The following is a 20,560-nucleotide window of genomic DNA, read 5'->3' as shown; positions in this document are numbered from 1 at the left end:
ATCTATCTATCTATCTATCTATCTATCTATCTATCGGGAAGGACTTTTATTTTGTATGTCGATGTCAGTCACTCCTCTTCCGGTCACTCTTCACTTACGTGGCTGTTCTTACTGTTCTTCCGGTCGGACAGATTCTGACTTTACCTGTCACACGATGGTAAATTACAAATGATTTAACAGCAAATTATTATATTTCTTAAACCTCCGAGTGTACAGGAATGAACTGAAACTGCAAATAACGTGTCTAGTATTTTCTTTTATCGCTCTTGTCTTGTTAAATTGCAGCAGTTTGGCAGCTTTAGCTTTAGCAGTTAGCCGCAGTCAGGAGTCTGCTGATGTTTTTCACTACAGACACGAATATTAACGTTATACAAAATATCTTATGCATGTTTTAATCATAAGTATGTATGTGTATATGTGTGTAGGCTTTATGTTAACTTGTAATAGATGTTATGCAGAGAGAAGTGTTGCACTATTAATTTAGTGTGTCAGTTTTATTATTGTATTCACATTCATGTATTGTATATACCGACAGTTTTGTCAATTTTGAGTAAATATTGTAGAAAGGAAATCATGTATGCCTTATTTTTTTTTTTTTTAGATATCCATATAACCAGATCAGTTCAGCACTTTTATACACCTGTTCTTTCCAGCTTCTTTGTCATGTTTGTGTTGTTTTTTATTGTTATTTGATTTTATCACGGGATGATGAGCATCTTGAGATGAATTAAATGTGTAATTGTCTGTGCAGGAGTTGGAAGCCATGACGAGATACACCAGCCCGGTGAACCCGGCTGTGTTCCCCCACCTCACCGTAGTGCTGCTGGCCATCGGCATGTTCTTCACAGCCTGGTTCTTCGTGTATCCTTCACTATTCACCCAATCCCATCAGAAATGTATGGAAGCTTGTTTCTGCCACAGAATTTAAAAAATAAATAAGATAATTGTGACTTTTTATCTCGCAATTCTGAGGAAAAAGTCAGATTTGCGAGATGTAAACTCAAAATTGTAAGATATGAACTTGCAATTCTGAGAAGAAAAGTCTGAATTGTGAGATTAAAAACGTAAAATTTAAAGAAAAAAGTATGAATTGTAAGATAAAGTCGCAATTACCTTTTTTCATGATTCAAACAGAATACAGAATTACAAGACTCCACATTTTAAGGAAAAACGGCAAAATTGCAAGATGTAAACTCGTCTCGCAATTGTGAGATATGAACTTCCAATCTGAGAAGAAATGTCAGAATTTTGAGATAAACTTGCAAATGCTAGAAAAAAACTGAATTGTGAGATAAAGTTGTAATTACCTTTTTTTTTGTGACTGAAACACTCAATTGAATTCCACTCAATTTCGAGGAAAAAAGTTAAAATTGTAAGATATAAACTTGCAATTCTAAGAAAAGTCTGATTTGTGGGATTAAAAACTCGCAATTACTAAAAAAAAACAGAATTGTAAGATAGTTGCAATTACCTTTTTTTGTGATTGAAACAGAAAACAGAATTACAAGATGTAAACTCAGAATTTTGAGGAAAAACATCAAATTTGCAAATTCGTCTCACATTTGTGAGAAAAAGACAGATTTGCGAGGTATAAACTCAGAATTGTAAGATATGAACTTCCAATCTGAGAACAAAAGTCAGAATTTTGAGATTAAAAAACTCGCAAATGCTAGAAAAAAACAGAATTGTGAGATAAAGTTGTAATTACCTTTTTTTTTTTTGGTGACTGAAACAAAAAACGGAATTGCACTCAATTTCGAGGAAAAAAGTTAAAATTGTAAGATATAAACTTGAAATTCTAAGAAAAGTCCGAATTTTGGGATTAAAAACTCGCAATTACTAAAAAAAACAAAAAACAGAATTGTAAGATAGTCGCAATTACCTTTTTTTTCCCGTGACTGAAACAAAAAACAGAATTGCAAGATTTAAACTCAGAATTTCGAGGAAATAAGTCAAAATTGTGAGATGTAAACACGTATCGCAGTTGTGAAAAAAAGAGAAAAAGACAGATTCGTGAGATATAAAATCAGAATTGTAAGATATAAACTTTCAATTCTGAGAAGAAAAGTCCAATTTGAGATTTAAAAACTCACAATTGCAAGAAAAAAGACTTGAATTGTCAGGTAAAGTCGCAATTACCTTTTTGTGTTTTGGAAACAAAAAACAGAATTGCAAGATGTAAATTCAGAAGTCAAAATTGGTAAATGTAAATTCGCAATTGTGAGAAATAAAGTCAGAATCGCAAGATATGAACATGTGGTTCTGAGAAGAAAAGTCTGAATTGTGAGAAACTCGCAATTGCTAGAAAAACAATTGTCAGATTAAGTCGTAATTACTTTTTTTCGTGACTCAAACAAAAAAAGAATTGCGATATGTAAACTCACGATTATGAGAAAAGATTACGAATTGTGAGATGAAAAAGTCGCAATTACTTTTTTTTTATTCCATGGCAGAAAAAAAGCTTCCAAAGATAATGTGATTGTAAACTTTAACCTAAAAAGATGCGTTTGTGTATTTGCATCCTTGACACTTTCTCAGATATGAAGTGACGTCCACGAAGTACACGAGAGACGTGTACAAAGAGCTGCTGATTTCTCTGGTGGCGTCGCTCTTCATGGGCTTCGGCGTTCTGTTCCTCTTACTGTGGGTCGGCATTTATGTCTGAAAGTGAGTGTCTGTTTTATTACTGATATACTATTATACTTTTTATTAGTATATTTTGAATTAGGTTTTATTATTTTTTATTTTCATTTTAAATTTAGTTATTGTGTTGTGTGTTTGTCATTCTTTGTCATCTTTACATTCTGAAATCGTTATTTATGACATCTGTTATATCTGTGTTTGTCAGGTTGTGGAAATGACATATACAGGAAAACATTCCAGGTTGATCAGAACGTTTTTTTCTGGGACTTCAAGCTGAATTTTGGATGGAGTTTGCACTGGCATGATGGACGGGATTGTGGATTAATATTTCGCAAATAAAGTTTTTTGTTAGAAAATCAAAAATGATTCTTATTTTCATTTTATGTGTTTTGAAAAACATTTTCTTTTATCATTTACACTGTCAGGAACACAAATGGGTTCATATCCCATTTAGCCAGGTTCACCTTCAATATTCCATGCTTTTTAACCCTAACTGATAAAATATGTAAATTATTAATATTTATTAATGGCAATTATATTCAATATATATATAATCATAACACATTTCTGTCATTATTTCTGAACACAGCATTATGTTATAAAGCTTCACCAGCATTAATCATTGTTTTGCTCACAGACTACATTTCCTAGAATAACAAATCAGTATGTTACTTAAGTTCACACACGATGCGAGAGGTGAGTTGGCTGGCTATTCGAAAACATAGCATGCTATTTGTGTCCTGCGGGCTGTTTGTGGAGCGTAAAACCTCAATCCGAGCTTAATCTGACAGATCAGAATAGAACAGTCTGTCAGCGGTGAGATCGTCGCCCGTCTCGGAGCTAAAGCGACTACTGACATGTGCCGTGACGACTGAAGTGAAGATCTGTGATGAGACTGAAAGCTTATTTCCACCATGGAAGAAAAAACGTTAATGGCGACTTTTTCTCTCGCAATTCTGAGTTTATATCTCAGAAGTCAGAATTTTTCCTCAGAATTGTGAGATAAAAAGTCGCAATTGCCTTTTTTTTAATTTCGTGGCGGGAAAAAACACCCTTTTCACAGACTATGATGACGCATTTTAACGGTCATCAATATCGTAAATCCTGCAAAGTTTTTTATATTTTCATTTTTTGTACATTTTTAACACTATACTTAGTGTTATATTACTGTTGCATCAACTTCCAAAAACAAAAAGTATATTTAGCGAAGTCTCTCATTCACCGCTTTAAAAGTTTACCCAACTATGACGACTTCCGCTTCTGAAACCCGGATGCACGTGAGGGTATGCACGTGACGTCACCGTTGACCGTTATGACTGCAGTTACGCCCACTGAGTGGCAAAAGACTGAGTGGCAGCATTGGTTTTCAGCGTAAATGCCGTGAAAAACACAAAACACATCCAAAACGGGAAAGAGCTTTGCGACTTACTGTACAAATAGCTTTGACACAAAATCTGAGGTATATTTTTAGACTGCTGAAAAAAGAAGCAACAGGTCACTGCAATTCACAGAAACAGCTGGACTCCAGGCGAAGAAACATGTTTTGCAGTTATCATTTTGTGTCAAAATGTTGGATTTTGGGGTAAATTCATACCCTATATATTGTATTGTTATATATTGTGTTGACAACTCATGAATTAAATATTTACCATCTTATATTTTGCATAATTGGGTGTTTTTAAATAAACACTGACAAAAACTATACAAGTTTTAGGGCTGGACGATATGACGAAATATATAACATTGATATAAGTGATCACTCTGATTTAGACCTACCTATATTGTATTTATATAAAGCGTTCACAGGCCGATTTGCTTTATGCATTTCCCCGGCGTCGAAATCAGGCACATATAAATGTCAGGAAAAACGATTCCTGGCTGCATGTCAATATCCATGGATTAGGTTTCTTGACATGTCGTAAGGAACACTTTCGAGCCCAACCTTTAGTGTAATTGTTTTACTTGCGTTTTCGCAGTTTCCCCTATTAAATCCAGTCATGCAGCAGATTCCTTGTGCCACTCAGTCCAGCTCAGGGAACGTGTTCTGGCGGGAAAGTGACGTCTATGCACACCCTCTATAGCGAGGAGAAATTTTGAGACATAAGTCGCAATTACCATCTTTATTTTTTTTCGTGGCAGGAAAAAAACAGAATTCTGACGTGTAGACATGGCTGAAACTTCATTAAAGATGCGAGTCAGTCCAATGGAAAATGTTTATTAGCAGACACAGATTACAGCATAACAAGTGCACTGACGCTCTGCTGTTTACTCACTTTGCGTAGTGTTGGGTGAACAGTGAGGCACTTTGTTGATGCTACGTAGACAATTTACTGAAAACAAGTTTGGAGGATTTTTATGAAAATTTTTACAAAAAAAACTGGTACAGTATACAAAAAACAACTCCAGTATGACGATCCTTCAGACCAAATTCCACTCATCTTTTCAAAGGCAATCTGAAGTGAACGAAACCACTTGTGGTTCGACTGTACAATCAAACGCTGCTCCAGCAGTGATCCAAAACAATATAAAAAGAAAATTTAGTACATGCTACTACAACAAGATGTTGATGCAACAGGTAAGAAGCCATTTATGGAAAGTCACTGTAAAAATTTAGCTTTACACCTGGTGATGACAGTAAGATCATTTGCTATGATACAGACATCTTCAGACATCAGGTTCAGGTGATCTGTGATTTAAAACGCAAAATGAGATCTCCCCATTTGCCCTTGTGCTCCATGGAAGTCATCTTGGCTCCTTTCTACAATTCAGAGGTTTGTTTTAAGGTAGCGAGGCTCTGACTGAGTCCATCCGTTTTGTTTCTTGAAATGCTTTGGTTGAGTTTTTTGATTGTTTCACACAATGTTAACATCCCTTGGGTTCCATTCGTTTTGTTTCTTCAGTCTCACTGTCGCGCTCTAGCGAATGCGTCACGGAGCCACGGGGAATCCTCGTAAAGTCTGGGGTCTCCCAGGTACTCGGTTGTGCGTTTGTAGAAGTAGTAATACAGCACAGCAGCTGAGGAGACACAGGACCATCAGCATGCAAAGGTTAACTTCTGTGATACATTAAAACTGCAAAATATGGATTGGTGATTAACAGCTTGACTGGAAGAAACGCCTCTGATTTGATCACACCTCTACAGCACCTTTTGTGTCATGAGAGAGAGTAAGGTTAGGCCTGTATCTCTAAACGTGTGGAAAGGGATTGAGAGGTTCTTGACGAGATTGACAGTGACCCTCGCCTCGCGTGAAATCCAATTCAAGGTTTGGCTAACGTCTCACGGCGGCTTACCTAGTCTCTGGAACACAAAGAGAACCTGCAGACCGTCCGTCCACACGAAACGATTGGACTCCATCCACCTCAAGTTCTGACGGGAAATCAACAGGATGAAGGAAAATTAGCATTATAGAAATACAAATATGTACAGAATCAATTTTGGACACAATATAATTTTTTAAATTATATAGTATACAATAATAATTTTCTGCAAATTTTCAGCAGATTTTCTTTTAAATTAATTTTTAATTGATATATTATACAAATATAATTATCTGCTGAATGGGTTTAAACATGGGAACATTAACAGAATAAGGAAAACCGGGGTATTTTAGAAATACAAATATGTACAGAATCAATTTTGGACACAATCATTTTTGTTTTCATTTATTTATTTTTTTGGCGTTTTTGCCTTTATTATGATGGGACAGTGATTAGACATGAAGCGAAGTGGGAGAGAGAGGGGGACGGGATCTTGAAAGGACCACAAGCCGGGACTTGAACTCGGGTCGCCCGAAGTGCATTGGCGCTACATGTCGGTGCGCTGCCCATGAGGCCATCGGCACCGACGTTTTCATTTATTTTATCTTTAATTTAAATATTATACAATAATTTTCTGCAATATTTTAGCAGAATGGATTAAAACATGGGAAACTAACAGAATAAAAGAAAATGAAAGTAGTTTAGAAATACAACTATGTACAGAATAAATTTTTGACAATACAAATTTATTTTTTTTACATTTTTAAATTGTTTGATTTTTAATTTATATATTGTACAATAATAATTGTCTGCAAAATTTTCAGTAGAATGAATTTAACATGGGAAATTAACAGAATAAGGAAAATTGGACTATTTTAGAAATACAAATATACAGAATGTTGGACACAATATAAATCATTTTTATTTATTTTTAATTTATATATACAATAATAATGTTATGCAAAATTTGTTTTGTTTATATTTTTACTGATTTTTATTATTATTATTTTTTTTTTTACACATTTTTTATTTATTTTTTAAATATTTTTTGTTTTATTTTTAATTTGTGTATTCTATATATATATTGTGTGTGTGTGTGTGTGGTCCTGGTAAACCCTACATTATGGGGACAAAATGTCCCTACAAAGATGGCAATATCTGGAAAACTTCACTTTATGGGGACATTTTTTGGTCTCCATGAGGAAAACAGCTTATAAATCACACAAACGTTGATGTTTGAAAATGTAAAAATGCAGAAAGTTTTCTGTGATGGATAGGTTTAGGGTTAAAGGTCCTTGCACAATGAGTCCGACATTTTTGCACGTTAAAAAATAAATACGATGTTGTGTCAATCACATGTACACACTGCCTCCGAAATGTTTCTCCGTCATAAAAAATTTGGATCAGGTTAAATTTTCTGTGCTTTTTCACATCTGTAGAAAGCATTTTGAGAGGTGTTTTGACAACTCAGAGCCACCGTACAAAAGTCAATTATGTCTATGGAATGTCCACATAAAAAAACCCTAATTTATATAATATATTTTATATAATTATATATAGTGTGTGTGTGTGTGTGAGAGTACACACCATGACCCAGCAGTGAAAGCAGATGCTGAGCGTCAGGTAGAGAGCAGACAGTATCAGCAGCGCTCTGAATCGCTCCAGTAACAGGGACACCAGCCCCACCTGGAACACGTATGTGTTAAACATCATGAGAAGAATGATGATCACGTTAAACAGGATGCCAATGTCCTGGATTCTGCGGAAAGAAAGAACACAGATAAGAAATATGATGTTATAAATCATTCATACATGTGCTTTTATTCAAAGCAACTTGCATTGCATTTAAGGTTTACACTTTTTTAAAGCATTAAAAAAAGAGTGCTTATTTACTGAATATGATCTGGTTTCAATATTGAGCTAATCAGGTTGATGCTATAAAAAATGTTGCATCCACACTCACATGAACAGCACGAGCTGTATGACCGGGGCGGCCCGCAGCAGTTCACTGAAGGAGTTGACAAACAGGTCAAAGGTCAGCAGTGCCAGCTGGATCAGCAGCACCAGCGAGTAGTTATTGGTTTGGAGCATATCTGTAGCGATCCGGAATATATCAGCACACAGCGCTACCACAACCCTCCGCCATACGAATCTCTTCAGCAGACGTCTGACATGGAGATTATTCCACGCCGATTATATGGAGGAAATTCCATCTCACTTCTGGCTGCTCCATAAAGAACCAAAAGATGACAAGGATAATTCCTGGAGTTGTTCCACAGGCCGTTTAATCCAGGCGTCAGCCATGCTGGATACAGTGATGAGTAAACATTCAGATCCTCAGGTGAGTATTAATGTTCCTCCTGAATGGATTGTGGAGAAGATAAAATCAAAAAAGAAAAATCAGAGGAGAAATCACAATAAAACAACTGAAAAACAAAACCTCTTTTATCTATCTATCTATCTATCTATCTGTCTATCTGTCTGTCTGTCTAACTTACTATCTATCTGTCTATCTATCTGTCTGACTATCTATATATCTGTCTAACTGACTATCTGTCTGTCTGTCTATCTATCTCTATCTATCTGACTATCTGTCTAACTATCTGCTGTCTGTCTGTCTAACTATCTATCTATCTGACTATCTATCTGTCTATCTATGTATATATCTATATATGTCTGTCTATCTATCTGTCTGTCTATCTATCTGTCTGTCTGTCTGTCTATCTCTCTGTCTAACTATCTATCTGAATGTCAATGTATATATCTATATATGTCTGTCTATCTATCTGTCTGTCTGACTGTCTGACTATCTCTGTCTATCTATCTGACTATCTGTCTAACTATCTGCTGTCTGTCTGACTATCTATATATCTGTCTAACTGACTATCTGTCTGTCTGTCTATCTATCTCTATCTATCTATCTGATTATCTGTCTAACTATCTGCTGTCTGTCTGTCTAACTATCTATCTATCTGACTATCTATCTGTCTATCTATGTATATATCTATATGTCTGTCTGTCTATCTATCTGTCTGTCTATCTCTCTAACTATCTATCTGAATGTCAATGTATATCTATATATGTCTGTCTATCTATCTGTCTGTCTGACTATCTCTGTCTATCTATCTGACTATCTGTCTAACTATCTGCTGTCTGTCTGTCTATCTATCTATCTGTCTGACTATCTGTCTGTCTAACTTACTATCTATCTGTCTATCTATCTATCTGACTATCTATATATCTGTCTAACTTACTGTCTATCTATCTGTCTGACTATATATATCTGTCTAACTGACTATCTATCTATCTGTCTGTCTGTCTGTCTGACTATCTATCTCTGTCTATCTATCTGCTGTCTGTCTGTCTAACTATCTATCTGACTATCTATCTATGTATATATCTATATATGTCTGTCTATCTCTCTGTCTGTCTATCTATCTGACTGTCAATGTATATATCTATATATGTCTGTCTATCTATCTGTCTGTCTATATCTGTCTGTCTATCTATCTGTCTGTCTGACTATCTCTGTCTATCTATCTATCTATCTGACTATCTGTCTTACTATCTGCTGTCTGTCTGTCTGTCTATCTAACTATCTATCTATGTATATATCTATATATGTCTGTCTATCTATCTGTCTGTCTGTCTATCTATCTGTCTGTCTGTCTATCTCTCTGTCTGTCTAACTATCAATGTATATATCTATATGTCTGTCTATCTATCTGTCTGACTATCTCTCTATCTGTCTAACTATCTGTCTATGTATATATCTATATATGTCTGTCTGTCTATCTATCTGTCTGTCTATCTCTCTGTCTGTCTAACTATCAATGTATATATCTATGTCTGTCTATCTATCTGTCTGTCTGTCTGTCTAACTATCTATCTATGTATATATCTATATATGTCTGTCTATCTATCAATCTATCTGTCTGTCTGACTATCTATCTATGTATATATCTATATATGTCTGTCTATCTCTCTGTCTGTCTAACTATCTATCTGACTGTCAATGTATATATCTATATATGTCTGTCTATCTATCTGTCTGTCTATATCTGTCTGTCTATCTATCTGTCTGTCTGACTATCGGTCTGTCTATCTGTCTGTCTGACTATCTCTGTCTATCTATCTATCTATCTATCTATCTGACTATCTGTCTTACTATCTGCTGTCTGTCTGTCTGTCTATCTAACTATCTATCTATGTATATATCTATATATGTCTGTCTATCTATCTGTCTGTCTGTCTATCTATCTCTCTGTCTGTCTATCTCTCTCTCTGTCTGTCTATCTCTCTGTCTGTCTAACTATCAATGTATATATCTATATGTCTGTCTATCTATCTGTCTGTCTGACTATCTCTCTATCTGTCTAACTATCTATCTATGTATATATCTATATGTCTGTCTGTCTATCTATCTGTCTGTCTATCTCTCTGTCTGTCTAACTATCAATGTATATATCTATGTCTGTCTATCTATCTGTCTGTCTGTCTGTCTATCTGTCTAACTATCTATCTATGTATATATCTATATATGTCTGTCTATCTATCAATCTATCTGTCTGTCTAACTATCTATCTATGTATATATCTATATATGTCTGTCTATCTCTCTGTCTGTCTAACTATCTGACTGTCAATGTATATATCTATATATGTCTGTCTATCTATCAATCTATCTGTCTGTCTGACTATCTCTGTCTATCTATCTATCTATCTATCTATCTATCTGACTATCTGTCTTACTATCTGCTGTCTGTCTGTCTATCTATCTATCTATCTATGTATGTATGTATGTATGTATATATCTATATATGTCTGTCTATCTATCTATCAATCTATCTGTCTGTCTGTCTATCTAACTATCTATCGGTCTGTCTATCTATCTATCTATCTATCTACTCACCTGTGTAGTAAGCGGAGCTGGACTCCAGCAGAAGTGTCCTGTCACACTGGCCTCGTGCTGGACCGGGCCGTGAGTCAGAGTCCTTCAGCTCGTGTTATCCAAGGTGTTACACAGGAAGAGCAGCAGGTCACTGAGGGGATTACGGGTTAATTTCACTGAGTGCAGGAGGAGATGAGACGCTCTGGGCATCTCTAATCTCCGTCTGATTCAAAACTCCATAGAGACTAAACAAAGAGATTACCGAGACAACAACTTCTCTCAACACTCGTGACGTTCAACGAGAAATATCGACAGTATGTAACAATAAGCATCAGTCCTAATGAATTAATTAGATTGTGCATAATAACACAAGGCACGAGATTAGCTGTTGATTCACTGGATAAATTCACTAAGAAATGAGAAATCTGCCATAGCTCGTGATGGTAAACACATCTCTTATTTCTATCCATATGTCTATCGTGTTAAATGTGTATTTACCAACACATTAACAAAGTACTGACATACTAATAGTAACAACAGATTAAGTTAAATTCTACAATAAGATATAAAATACATGTCAAAACAGTTTTAAGAGCGAGACTACTTAAACCCAAAGTCACGAGCCGCTTGTTTATTCTGATCAACAGATTTAAAAAGCTAAACAGCTAACTGCTAACCAAACGCATATCTCTAAAACTTTTACACACCTTTAAACCCGTGCGAGTCGAAATGAAGGTTTCGTGTCCCGTATTTCGTATCCGTATGAATCATAAAATCATCCGTCTGAATATTAAAATCTTCCTGATTTCCCGTGATTGTAACGGACAGTTACAATCTTGAGCTGAACGCGAGACACAGCAGAGCACGAGCGCTGCCGCGTCTCCCATGGCAACGGCTCGAGGATCCGGTAACCGTAAAGACTGAAATATAGGGGGATGTGTGTGTGTGTGTGTGTGTGTGTGTGTGTATAATATATATATATATACACACGAACTGATTCTTTCAATTAACCTGTTAAATCGGTTAAAATTTTTACGCTTTAGATGTAAAAAATACAGTATACTTTTGATACAGTATATGTTGCAGGTACTGAATCATGTACCATAGTAGTTTTTAGTATTCCTTCTTAGTTAATAGAGATAGTGGTAGCACTTTATTTTGCAGTCCTGTTCCCCATGTAAATACTAAGTACTTATTATAGTAATTACACTTACTGGGTAACAAGGTACTAATCCCGAACCCCTAAACCTAACCTTAACCCATGTAGTTTCCTTATATTACCGAGAACTTTCTTAGGTAAGTACACTGTAAGTGCACGTACTGTAAAATAAAGTGCAGGTATACAGGCCTATATAAATTACTCTTATTATCTGCAGTCAGGGCCTTAGCTAGAGTATCTGGGGCACCGGTACAAGTTGTCGCTGTGGGCCGTCCTTGGTTGAAATCGCGTTACTTGAAAGACGGGGCCCCCTAATCGTCACCACCTTTCTTCCCTCTAGTGGTAAATGTATTGATGTTTTTCTAAGAATTGCTGGGTGTGTTCCAAAAACAAATATTTTCTTCCATTCATCACATTTTTTCTCTGTAGACTGTGCAAAATCAGTGAAACTTCTGCTAACCCACAGCAGGTGCAAGAGCAGCTCAGAAGAAGGGTAAGTCAAACCTATATTCTGTCACAACTTATCCTTATTTGTGTAATAGATTATTATTATATTATTATAATGGTATATTATGCTATAAATATAATGAATAGATATAAAGCAATTAGCAAATCAAGTAGCTTAATGTGTTTTTGATTTTATAAAACAGCAATATGAGTTCAATAAACATTTACCTTTATTTATTAGTAATACTCAGAATTAAATAATTCTTTTGCCAAAGTATATAGCAGATGTAATTAGGCTTTAATGTTACACTTTATATTGTTTCTTGAACTGTTATGCAAAATGTGAATTATTTGATAAATCTGCTTATTGTGTAAAAAATTTTACTGAATGTACTAAATAATGTCATACATTTTAAATGTGGAATTTGTTATTAAAGATGTCTAGTATAAAGTGGGGACCTTTAGAATATTGTCTTTTTTCCCAATTAAATTTCTAATAAGTTATTATTTCCATTATTCAAGATTAGCATCTGTTTAGTGAGAATAATAAATCTCCCCCCGAAGAACTTTTGGTTTAATCCCTGCCTTCCTCATCATGAGATTGTCTCCAGTTTTACACCATCTGCTGGTGTTCATATCACTGAGTAAGGTTTAGTTTCTGTTTAATTATCATTAATGTGGCAAAAGTGATATAAATATAACAATTTTGTGTTTAATCATCTCTTTCTCTTTAACAGCGAGGGCACAAACAACAACTGAAACAGCAACAACACAGGCTATAGGTAAATATAGACATTTGAATATGTTAGATTGAATGGATCTCAACAATATCAGATATATTAGATTTGAACCCGGATGCCGAATCCCTGCCAGAGGATATCAGTCTCCTGTTAACATGACTGAGAAAGCCAGGGAAGAGCAGAAGCAGGAGATGAAGTGATGATAGTAAAAATAGTAGTTTACTGAATAATCTTAATTGCGTATGACTTCGTCCATGTGTTTGTGAGCTCAGAATTCATCTGAATGTCAATGTCTCAATGCTCAGACTTCGTCCGATCAGTACAAATCCAACAAGTGTTATTATATCGCAGCACAAATAATGGAAAATTACTGCTTCAGAACAAAAAAAAACCTTAAAATAGAGACATTCTCTTATCTCTCACTCATGAAGACAAACATCCCTTCAAACCACACAATCATAAGATTAAACAACAATAGCAAGCATTGCAAGCGCAAGGAAAGAAATAAAATAAGTAATATGAAATATAAAAACATAAAATGACATGAATAATAATGGTAATAAAATGATGAAGAAATGATATAAATAATATGAATGTGAATAAAGGATTAAATGACTGATTATAAATGATTATAAAATTTAATCATACAAAAAACAGAGAAAATAACAGAATGTATGGGTTGCTTTTGAGAATCCTTAGATTCTTAGAAAGAAACCAGTTTTTCTTCTAAAAACCTAAAAATGCCAGCTATGTTGTTGAAGTTGAACACTGTTGTAAATGATGGATGACTGAACATACGTAACGCTTTTTATGTACTTTACAGAAAAATTGCAATTTTAACCAAGGCTCCGGGACGTGTGAGGGAGTTGCCTGTCGATGGCGTCATACCCGCGGTTTCCGGTTTTATTTTGTAGAAACCATAGAAACACCAAAGACGCTTTAATATTTACATGTTTTAATAGACAAGGGAACAACTGTTTTGATACATTTATAGACAGAAAACTAATTGTTGTTATATAGCTCAACACGTTTAGTCTTATTGTTTAAATCTAATTTTCTTGATTTTTTTGCGAGTACCACGCTTTACCATGCCTCAGAGAAAAACACTATTTTGTCAAGTAGATAAACTAGCATAATCAGATGCAGCAACAGTAATACAGAATTTTCTCTATCATACAATAAGTTTTAAAATTAATTGCATGCCACTTATCAACACAAGCCATCCAGCATTTAATATGATATTCTTAAATCGATCTAGCTTACTGCAGTGTGCAATAGTATCTCACATCAGCCGCCGAGCGAACGCAGAGAGTATCGTTATAACATCATTTTCAACACACTCAAATGTATCTAATATGATAAACAGAGCTGCGTTACCTCATATGCTTGATCGGAAAAGCGGAAGCGGCGCCGGCGACTGTGGCATAATAAAAGTTCCGCTGCTCGCGAGCCGTGTGTCGCGTTCGTCTCTCATTAGCAATCGCTCCAGCGTCTCGTTCAGGTCCCACAACACTCGGCCCTGCTCTGCTTCATACTACAGTAACATTAATAATCTCATTCATGAACGTGATTTCTGCCCGAGTCCTATCCCAATTCTTTTCCACCGGCTGTGAGGTGAAGACCACCACTGCATCCGAAATCGAACACTTCTCTACTATATAGTATGCGAAAAGTATTCATAGTATTCGAAAAACAGTAGGCGAAAAGTACCCGGATGATTTACTACTTCCGGTGAGATTCTGAAGTGCGCATATGATCAAACGATGGACAATTTACTATCCCATGAGGCCACGGGAGAGGATTTGTGAATGGAGTTGAAGGGATGTAACTGGTAGGTCATGTGACAGTAACAACCTAGCGGATGTAGTACATCCGAATTCATTCATACTATACCCATTCGTACTATATAGAACGTACTTTTTCAACGGTCGTGAAGTATGTAGTACCTACTCAACAGTACATGATTTCGGACACAGCTGTGTGTCCCAGGATTCCGCACTCAAACTTGCCGCCTTTTTTTTTTTTAATAGACGACCTCTAGTGGACGAAAAACTACATACTACACCTTTAAGGGGTAGGTTCAGGGTTAGTACCTTGTTATTACACCCAGTTATTGCAATTATTATAATAAGTACATTGTATCTACATGGGGAACAGGACTGTAAAATAAAGTGCTACCGAAGTGTTTTATAATGTCCTCTTTTTTTTCTTTTTCTTTTTTTTTTTACAAAAAGCATTACAACAATACCTGCACAAACACTAGCCAAACACATGCATTTTAATGTACTTTACAGAAATGTTTAATAATTTAATACTCCTTTTCTTTAACAGCCATTCCAACAACAACTGCATGGACAGGTATTTATTGACTTTTGAATTAATAGTGCATTCACGTCAGAATCACAGTAATGCACTATAAAAACTGCTCACATCTTCATTTGTATTTGCTGTTTATTCTCTCGGCAGCACCAGCAATATTCTACCCATTCGGCTCAGCAGCAGGAGACACAGAACATTTTGAAAATTACGTTGAAAGCTACGATTATGTTGCGTTCTCCACTCCGTTTATGTTTTTTGGCCGTGCATACAACAACACATACGTGAGAATTCAGTTCCATTGCCAGTCTAAATATAAATTCAAATGTTGTGATAAGCCAGCTCATTCTTTACTAGTGGATTTGAACTGATTTGTCTTATTTCAGGTTAATAATAACGGACTCCTTACATTCATCCAACCTTTACCAGAAGCTCACCCTTACCCTTTTCCCACACATGGAGCTGAAGATTACATTGCTGCGCTCTGGACTGAGCTTGATGACATTGGGATGGGTATATACTCGTATCAGCAGTACACAAGTGGAAGTGTGCTCACTCGCGCCACTCAGGATATAAACCTGTATTTCCCTCATATTGGCTTCACTGCTTCTTGGGTCTTTGTTGTAACATGGGACTATGTTCAGACACGGGATATAAATGTATTTAATCTACACTCAGCACCGGTAAATAGTTTTTCTTTATCAGGCACAAGGTCAAAGACTGTGTAGACTATGAATAATGATGTTTTTTTGTTTTTTTTTCAGGCAATCACCTTTCAAGTGGTTTTAATTTCAGGTGGTGGTTTTTCTTTCTTTCTGATGAATTATGGTGACTGTGCTGAGACATACTTTCCAGTGGAGGTAAAACAAACATCGCAGGATTGAAATAATATTTTATACTGGCTCTGTATCTATACATAACATTCATTTTTCATGGTTTTAATAGGCTGGATATGACACAGTAAACTCCACTGACTACTATGTCATTCATTATGGATATGATGGCAACTACATCCCAAACCTCAAGAGCATGAGTAACGTAAATGTTCCGGGTCGTTGGGCCTTTCTTGTGAACAACGGAACAGGAACAGGTAGGACTTTCATCAAAATGATGTGATACTATTATCAGTTTATATATATATATATATACTGTGTGTGTATGTATTGCATGGTCCAATTTCGTGTTTAGTTTTCACCAAATGTGGTGCTGTGCATTATGGCCACACCAGAGAAAAAGCTTTTTCCTGGCAACCCTTCCAAAAATGCCATACTTTCCCCATCTTATTGTAATTGACCCTTCACCGGGGGTTTGATTGACAGGCGAACTAACCAATCATAACGCCAAATCCGCCATTTTGTCCGACAAAGCACTCAGGGGAGTTAGTAGATTAACATCGGTGGACTTGAACTTGAAAAATGGTGTGTACTGACATCTTTCCGCAGTTGAAACAACATTCCTTCTGATGTTCATTCATGTTTATTTGATGCTATAAATTAACTAGTAGGATCGGTTCACGAGCCGCTTGAACTGAGGCGCTACAGTGATTTGTCACGACACATTAAAGAGCCACAAAACTGTATTTTTTGTTAAATTTCTTTAAAAATGACAAAATTTGAAATTTGAGACTTTGTTTCATATCAAAAGTAAGGATGTGTGGTTGTGAGAGCGGCATGGCTTGTCGGACGTAGCAACTGTAACTAAAGGGGACGGGTCTTTGCGAACGGTCAATTGTACTGTCGTGACCTTTAACATTTAAAGGTAATGACAGTACTGCTGATACAAAGACGGTCTTTATGAGTGAGACAGTAGCAAACACTTTTATATTGAAAGGGACTGAAACAAGGTTGTAAACAATAAAACGCAAATTACAAATGCGTTGACTACAGCTGTCATGGGAAATCCCTGTAACCTCAGCAGACATTCAAACTGATTCAAACTGATTATAAATATAAGATTGGCCAGAAGAATATCAGCTAGATGCATGTACTCATTTAGTCAATCTCTCTCTCATTATACTCTAAAGTACATATAATACAATAAGCTTCAATGAAGCGACTCAATGTTCCTTCGTTGCTAGTTCTAACATGACGTTTTAGAATTAGTAATGGAGGCTTGGGCTCAACTGTCAATATGAGGTTTGAATCCATGGCGGAAGGAAGTAGGTTTTAAAAGACACTCTGTTGTTGTTTCTTGTTTATTTACACACTTGCGTATTCCAGAAAGCAGGTTATGTGACATAAGAGTAAGTAATATATAATATGTAATTCATATCTCACACATCGTTGATCTGCATTCAGACATTTTTTTAAGTATGTAAACAGCCATTAAACAAAATAAGAAGAAAGGAGTAGAATGGCGCGCTTTTTCTTAGCGTCCGTTTCCATTGTGACTCGTCGATTCGTCGCTTTGTTCAGAATGTCTTGTGTGTTAACCGTGAACATATTCTGGTTTGGCTGAACTTACTTCTGGACCTTGAGTAAGCAAGGTTTGGGTTAATCAACCAAGAGCTCAGGGTATGTTTGACGGTAAGATAACCTTGCATTCTGGAATACCCTCTGTTGTATAAACGCATTATCACACTCGTATGGTGCTGATATATATTTGTGTGTTTCCTTTTAGAAAATGTCATCGGAGTTCAAATGAAATTGAGTTCATTTTTAGACCTGACACAGAGTGGAAACATTGAGGATGTTTTACAGCAAGTAAGTCACACTTTTCACGCAAAAGTTGTTGTATGGAAGCCCATTTCTGCCTCAGAGTAAAAAAAAAAAATCTTAAAATCTTCTTATCTTATATCTCTGATATCTTTATTTCTTATTTTAAACAGACTTAACCAATAGAGTACAATGGAAATAAAATACGTTTTGATCTGTCTGTCCATCTTTGTTTCAGATAAAACAAGAGCTGGTCAATCATGGAGTGTCAAGTTTCTTTGAGATTAAGTTAAGAAACGTCAAAAAGACACAGCCGTAATACATGGAAGAGATTTAATGGTGTCCTTGAAGATGTAGAAACTGATAAAGAGAGGAATGTTCCTGAGCATATATGCACATGATGAAAAAAAATGACAATGTAAATATGATAAAATTAGATAATGAAATAATTGATTGCATTAATCATATATGTTACAACTTAATTAGGCTTAAATAATAATCATTTATCCTCTATTTTTTCTTTGCCCTATTATGCTTTGTGCTATCAGGTATTTTTAACAAGTTTCAGGGGTTTAAACTTTGAACTGTAGCATGTGAACAATGCAATTAAACCTGTTCTTTGTCTACAACTCCATTTTCCAGAAGCATTATTCATCAATGTCAAAAATACCTGCACGTATTGTTCTCAAGAGCTTGTTTTAGGTTATTGGTGCCTGTGGCTGAGGAAAATTGTCTGTTCCTTAGCTCACCACGAGGGGGAGACAGCAGCAGTGCACTCACTGCACTGCAGTAAATTAAACTGAAATAAATCGGTAAAATTGTTCGGCAATATCAACATTTTACTACAGTTGATAGTGATGTTTTCTTAATATTTCGTTGAAATATTCCGAATTATATTTTTTTTAAGTTACCTCACAAAATAGTTTTAATGGTATTACGTATTCTCAGATTACTCAGAAACTGAAGTAGACACTCCTCTCTCCCCTCATGTTTATTTGGCAGGTAAGCTACATCCACACGAAGCCAGAGCTTTTTTTTTTTCCTCGTCTCAATAAATATCTGCGTACACACGAAACCACTGAAACGACTCAAAACGATGTAGTATACATGCCAGATCAGTATGTGGCGCTGTAATTCTGTAATAGAGATACACTAAAAACAAAGAATAAGACTTGGAGCATGTGCATAAACCTTGCGCGCTGTATACAAACTTTAGTAAAGCTTAGAAATAAAGCTTTATTTTAATAAAGCTTTAGCCTCGGTAGCTTCTGCAGCATGAACACAAGCATGTATTCCGCTATTGTTGTTGTTGTTCAAATGTCATTTATTACTCACTCTCATGTCGTTCTACACCCGTAATTCGTTCATCTTCTGAACACAAATTAATATATTGTTGATTAAATCCGATGGCTCAGTGAGGCCTCCATTGCCAGCAATGTTACTGCACCTCTCAAGATCCATAAAGGTACTAAAAACATATTTGAAACAGTTCATGTGAGTTCAGTGGTTCTATCTTAATATTATAAAGCGACAAGAATACTTTTTTGTGCGCCAAAAAAGCAAAATAACGACTTTTCAACAATATCTATATGGGCCGATTTCAAAACACTGCTTCAGAGCTTTACGAATCGAATCAGTGAATCGGAGCACCAAAGTCACGTGATTTCAGCAGTTTAGCCATTTGACAGGAGATTCGAATCATTAATTCGAAACAAAAGATTCATAAAACTCAGAAGCTTCATGAAGCAGTGTTTTGAAATCGGCCCATAGTGTAACAGTAGTAAACTTTAAGTGCACAACTAGTTCACAACTACGTTTCTCATTTGTACTGCATCTGTACTACAAGTGAACTTATAAGTATACTAGTAGTTTACATTTTTTTTTAGTTTATGAAAGTACACTTTTACGTATTGGCCTACTCTCAGTAAACTACCCTAGTTTAGTAGTTTTATACTGCAAGTATACTTGTAAGTTTTCTTTAAGTAAACATAACATAATACTAATATTTTACTATTTATACAGTCAAACCAAAAATTATTCAGACACTAATATCTAGTGTCTGAATAATTTTTGGTTTGACTGTATAAATATCATTTTTTTATATATATTTTTACTAGTGGGTGCAGGACACTATAGTTCATTTATGTAAGTGAGGATAGCAAAACAAAGTAAACTGTGACATATTATACCCAAAAATTATTCATACAGTGGACTACCAGTAAAATTGATAAAAATTTGGGACCAAAAATTATTCAGACACTTTGACCTGACCATGTTTTGCTTAAGTGTTATCTGACATAATTAAGATTAATTTTTTCTGACACAGTTTCTTCTCATATTTTATTACCATTTTTTTTTTAAATTATAGTGAATAAACTGTAATAATGAATTAAATGTTCAAGGTGTCTGAATAAATTTAGGTTTGACTGTATATTATTTTTGCACTTTAAGTA

The 20,560-nt window shown here is 35.4% G+C and overlaps 2 protein-coding genes and 1 long non-coding RNA gene across 4 annotated transcripts; 2 read left to right on the top strand and 1 right to left on the bottom strand.

The window, feature by feature from the left end:
* Positions 1–25: 25 nt before the first annotated feature.
* tmem258 (transmembrane protein 258) lies at positions 26–3,006 on the top strand. Its single transcript, XM_051884771.1, has 4 exons — positions 26–157; positions 752–861; positions 2,539–2,667; positions 2,849–3,006. Exons 1-3 carry the CDS (start codon positions 56–58, stop codon positions 2,663–2,665), a joined length of 339 nt encoding a protein of 112 aa, XP_051740731.1. The 5' UTR covers positions 26–55; the 3' UTR covers positions 2,666–2,667; positions 2,849–3,006.
* Positions 3,007–4,842: 1,836 nt separating this feature from the next.
* On the bottom strand, positions 4,843–11,693 carry tmem138 (transmembrane protein 138). Of its 2 annotated transcripts, none has more exons than XM_051884768.1 (6): positions 11,499–11,693; positions 10,813–10,942; positions 7,865–8,261; positions 7,489–7,660; positions 5,935–6,010; positions 4,843–5,658 (listed from the first exon to the last, which is right to left on the bottom strand). In XM_051884768.1, exons 3-6 carry the CDS (start codon positions 7,990–7,992, stop codon positions 5,546–5,548), a joined length of 489 nt encoding a protein of 162 aa, XP_051740728.1. In that variant the 5' UTR covers positions 7,993–8,261; positions 10,813–10,942; positions 11,499–11,693; the 3' UTR covers positions 4,843–5,545. The 2 variants fall into 2 exon arrangements, with proteins under 2 accessions (XP_051740728.1, XP_051740729.1); XM_051884769.1 differs by having other exon boundaries at positions 10,813–11,036; positions 11,499–11,691.
* Positions 11,694–15,189: 3,496 nt separating this feature from the next.
* Positions 15,190–16,746, top strand: LOC127507349 (uncharacterized). Its single transcript, XR_007928325.1, has 3 exons — positions 15,190–15,737; positions 15,840–16,313; positions 16,399–16,746. It is a non-coding gene; the product is annotated as an uncharacterized LOC127507349 (long non-coding RNA).
* Positions 16,747–20,560: the final 3,814 nt, after the last annotated feature.

This window comes from Ctenopharyngodon idella, chromosome 24 (assembly GCF_019924925.1).
Source record: "Ctenopharyngodon idella isolate HZGC_01 chromosome 24, HZGC01, whole genome shotgun sequence".
Taxonomy (NCBI): domain Eukaryota; kingdom Metazoa; phylum Chordata; class Actinopteri; order Cypriniformes; family Xenocyprididae; genus Ctenopharyngodon; species Ctenopharyngodon idella.
Note: the sequence above shows the minus strand (reverse complement) of the source record. Positions and strands in the feature narration are given on the sequence as shown.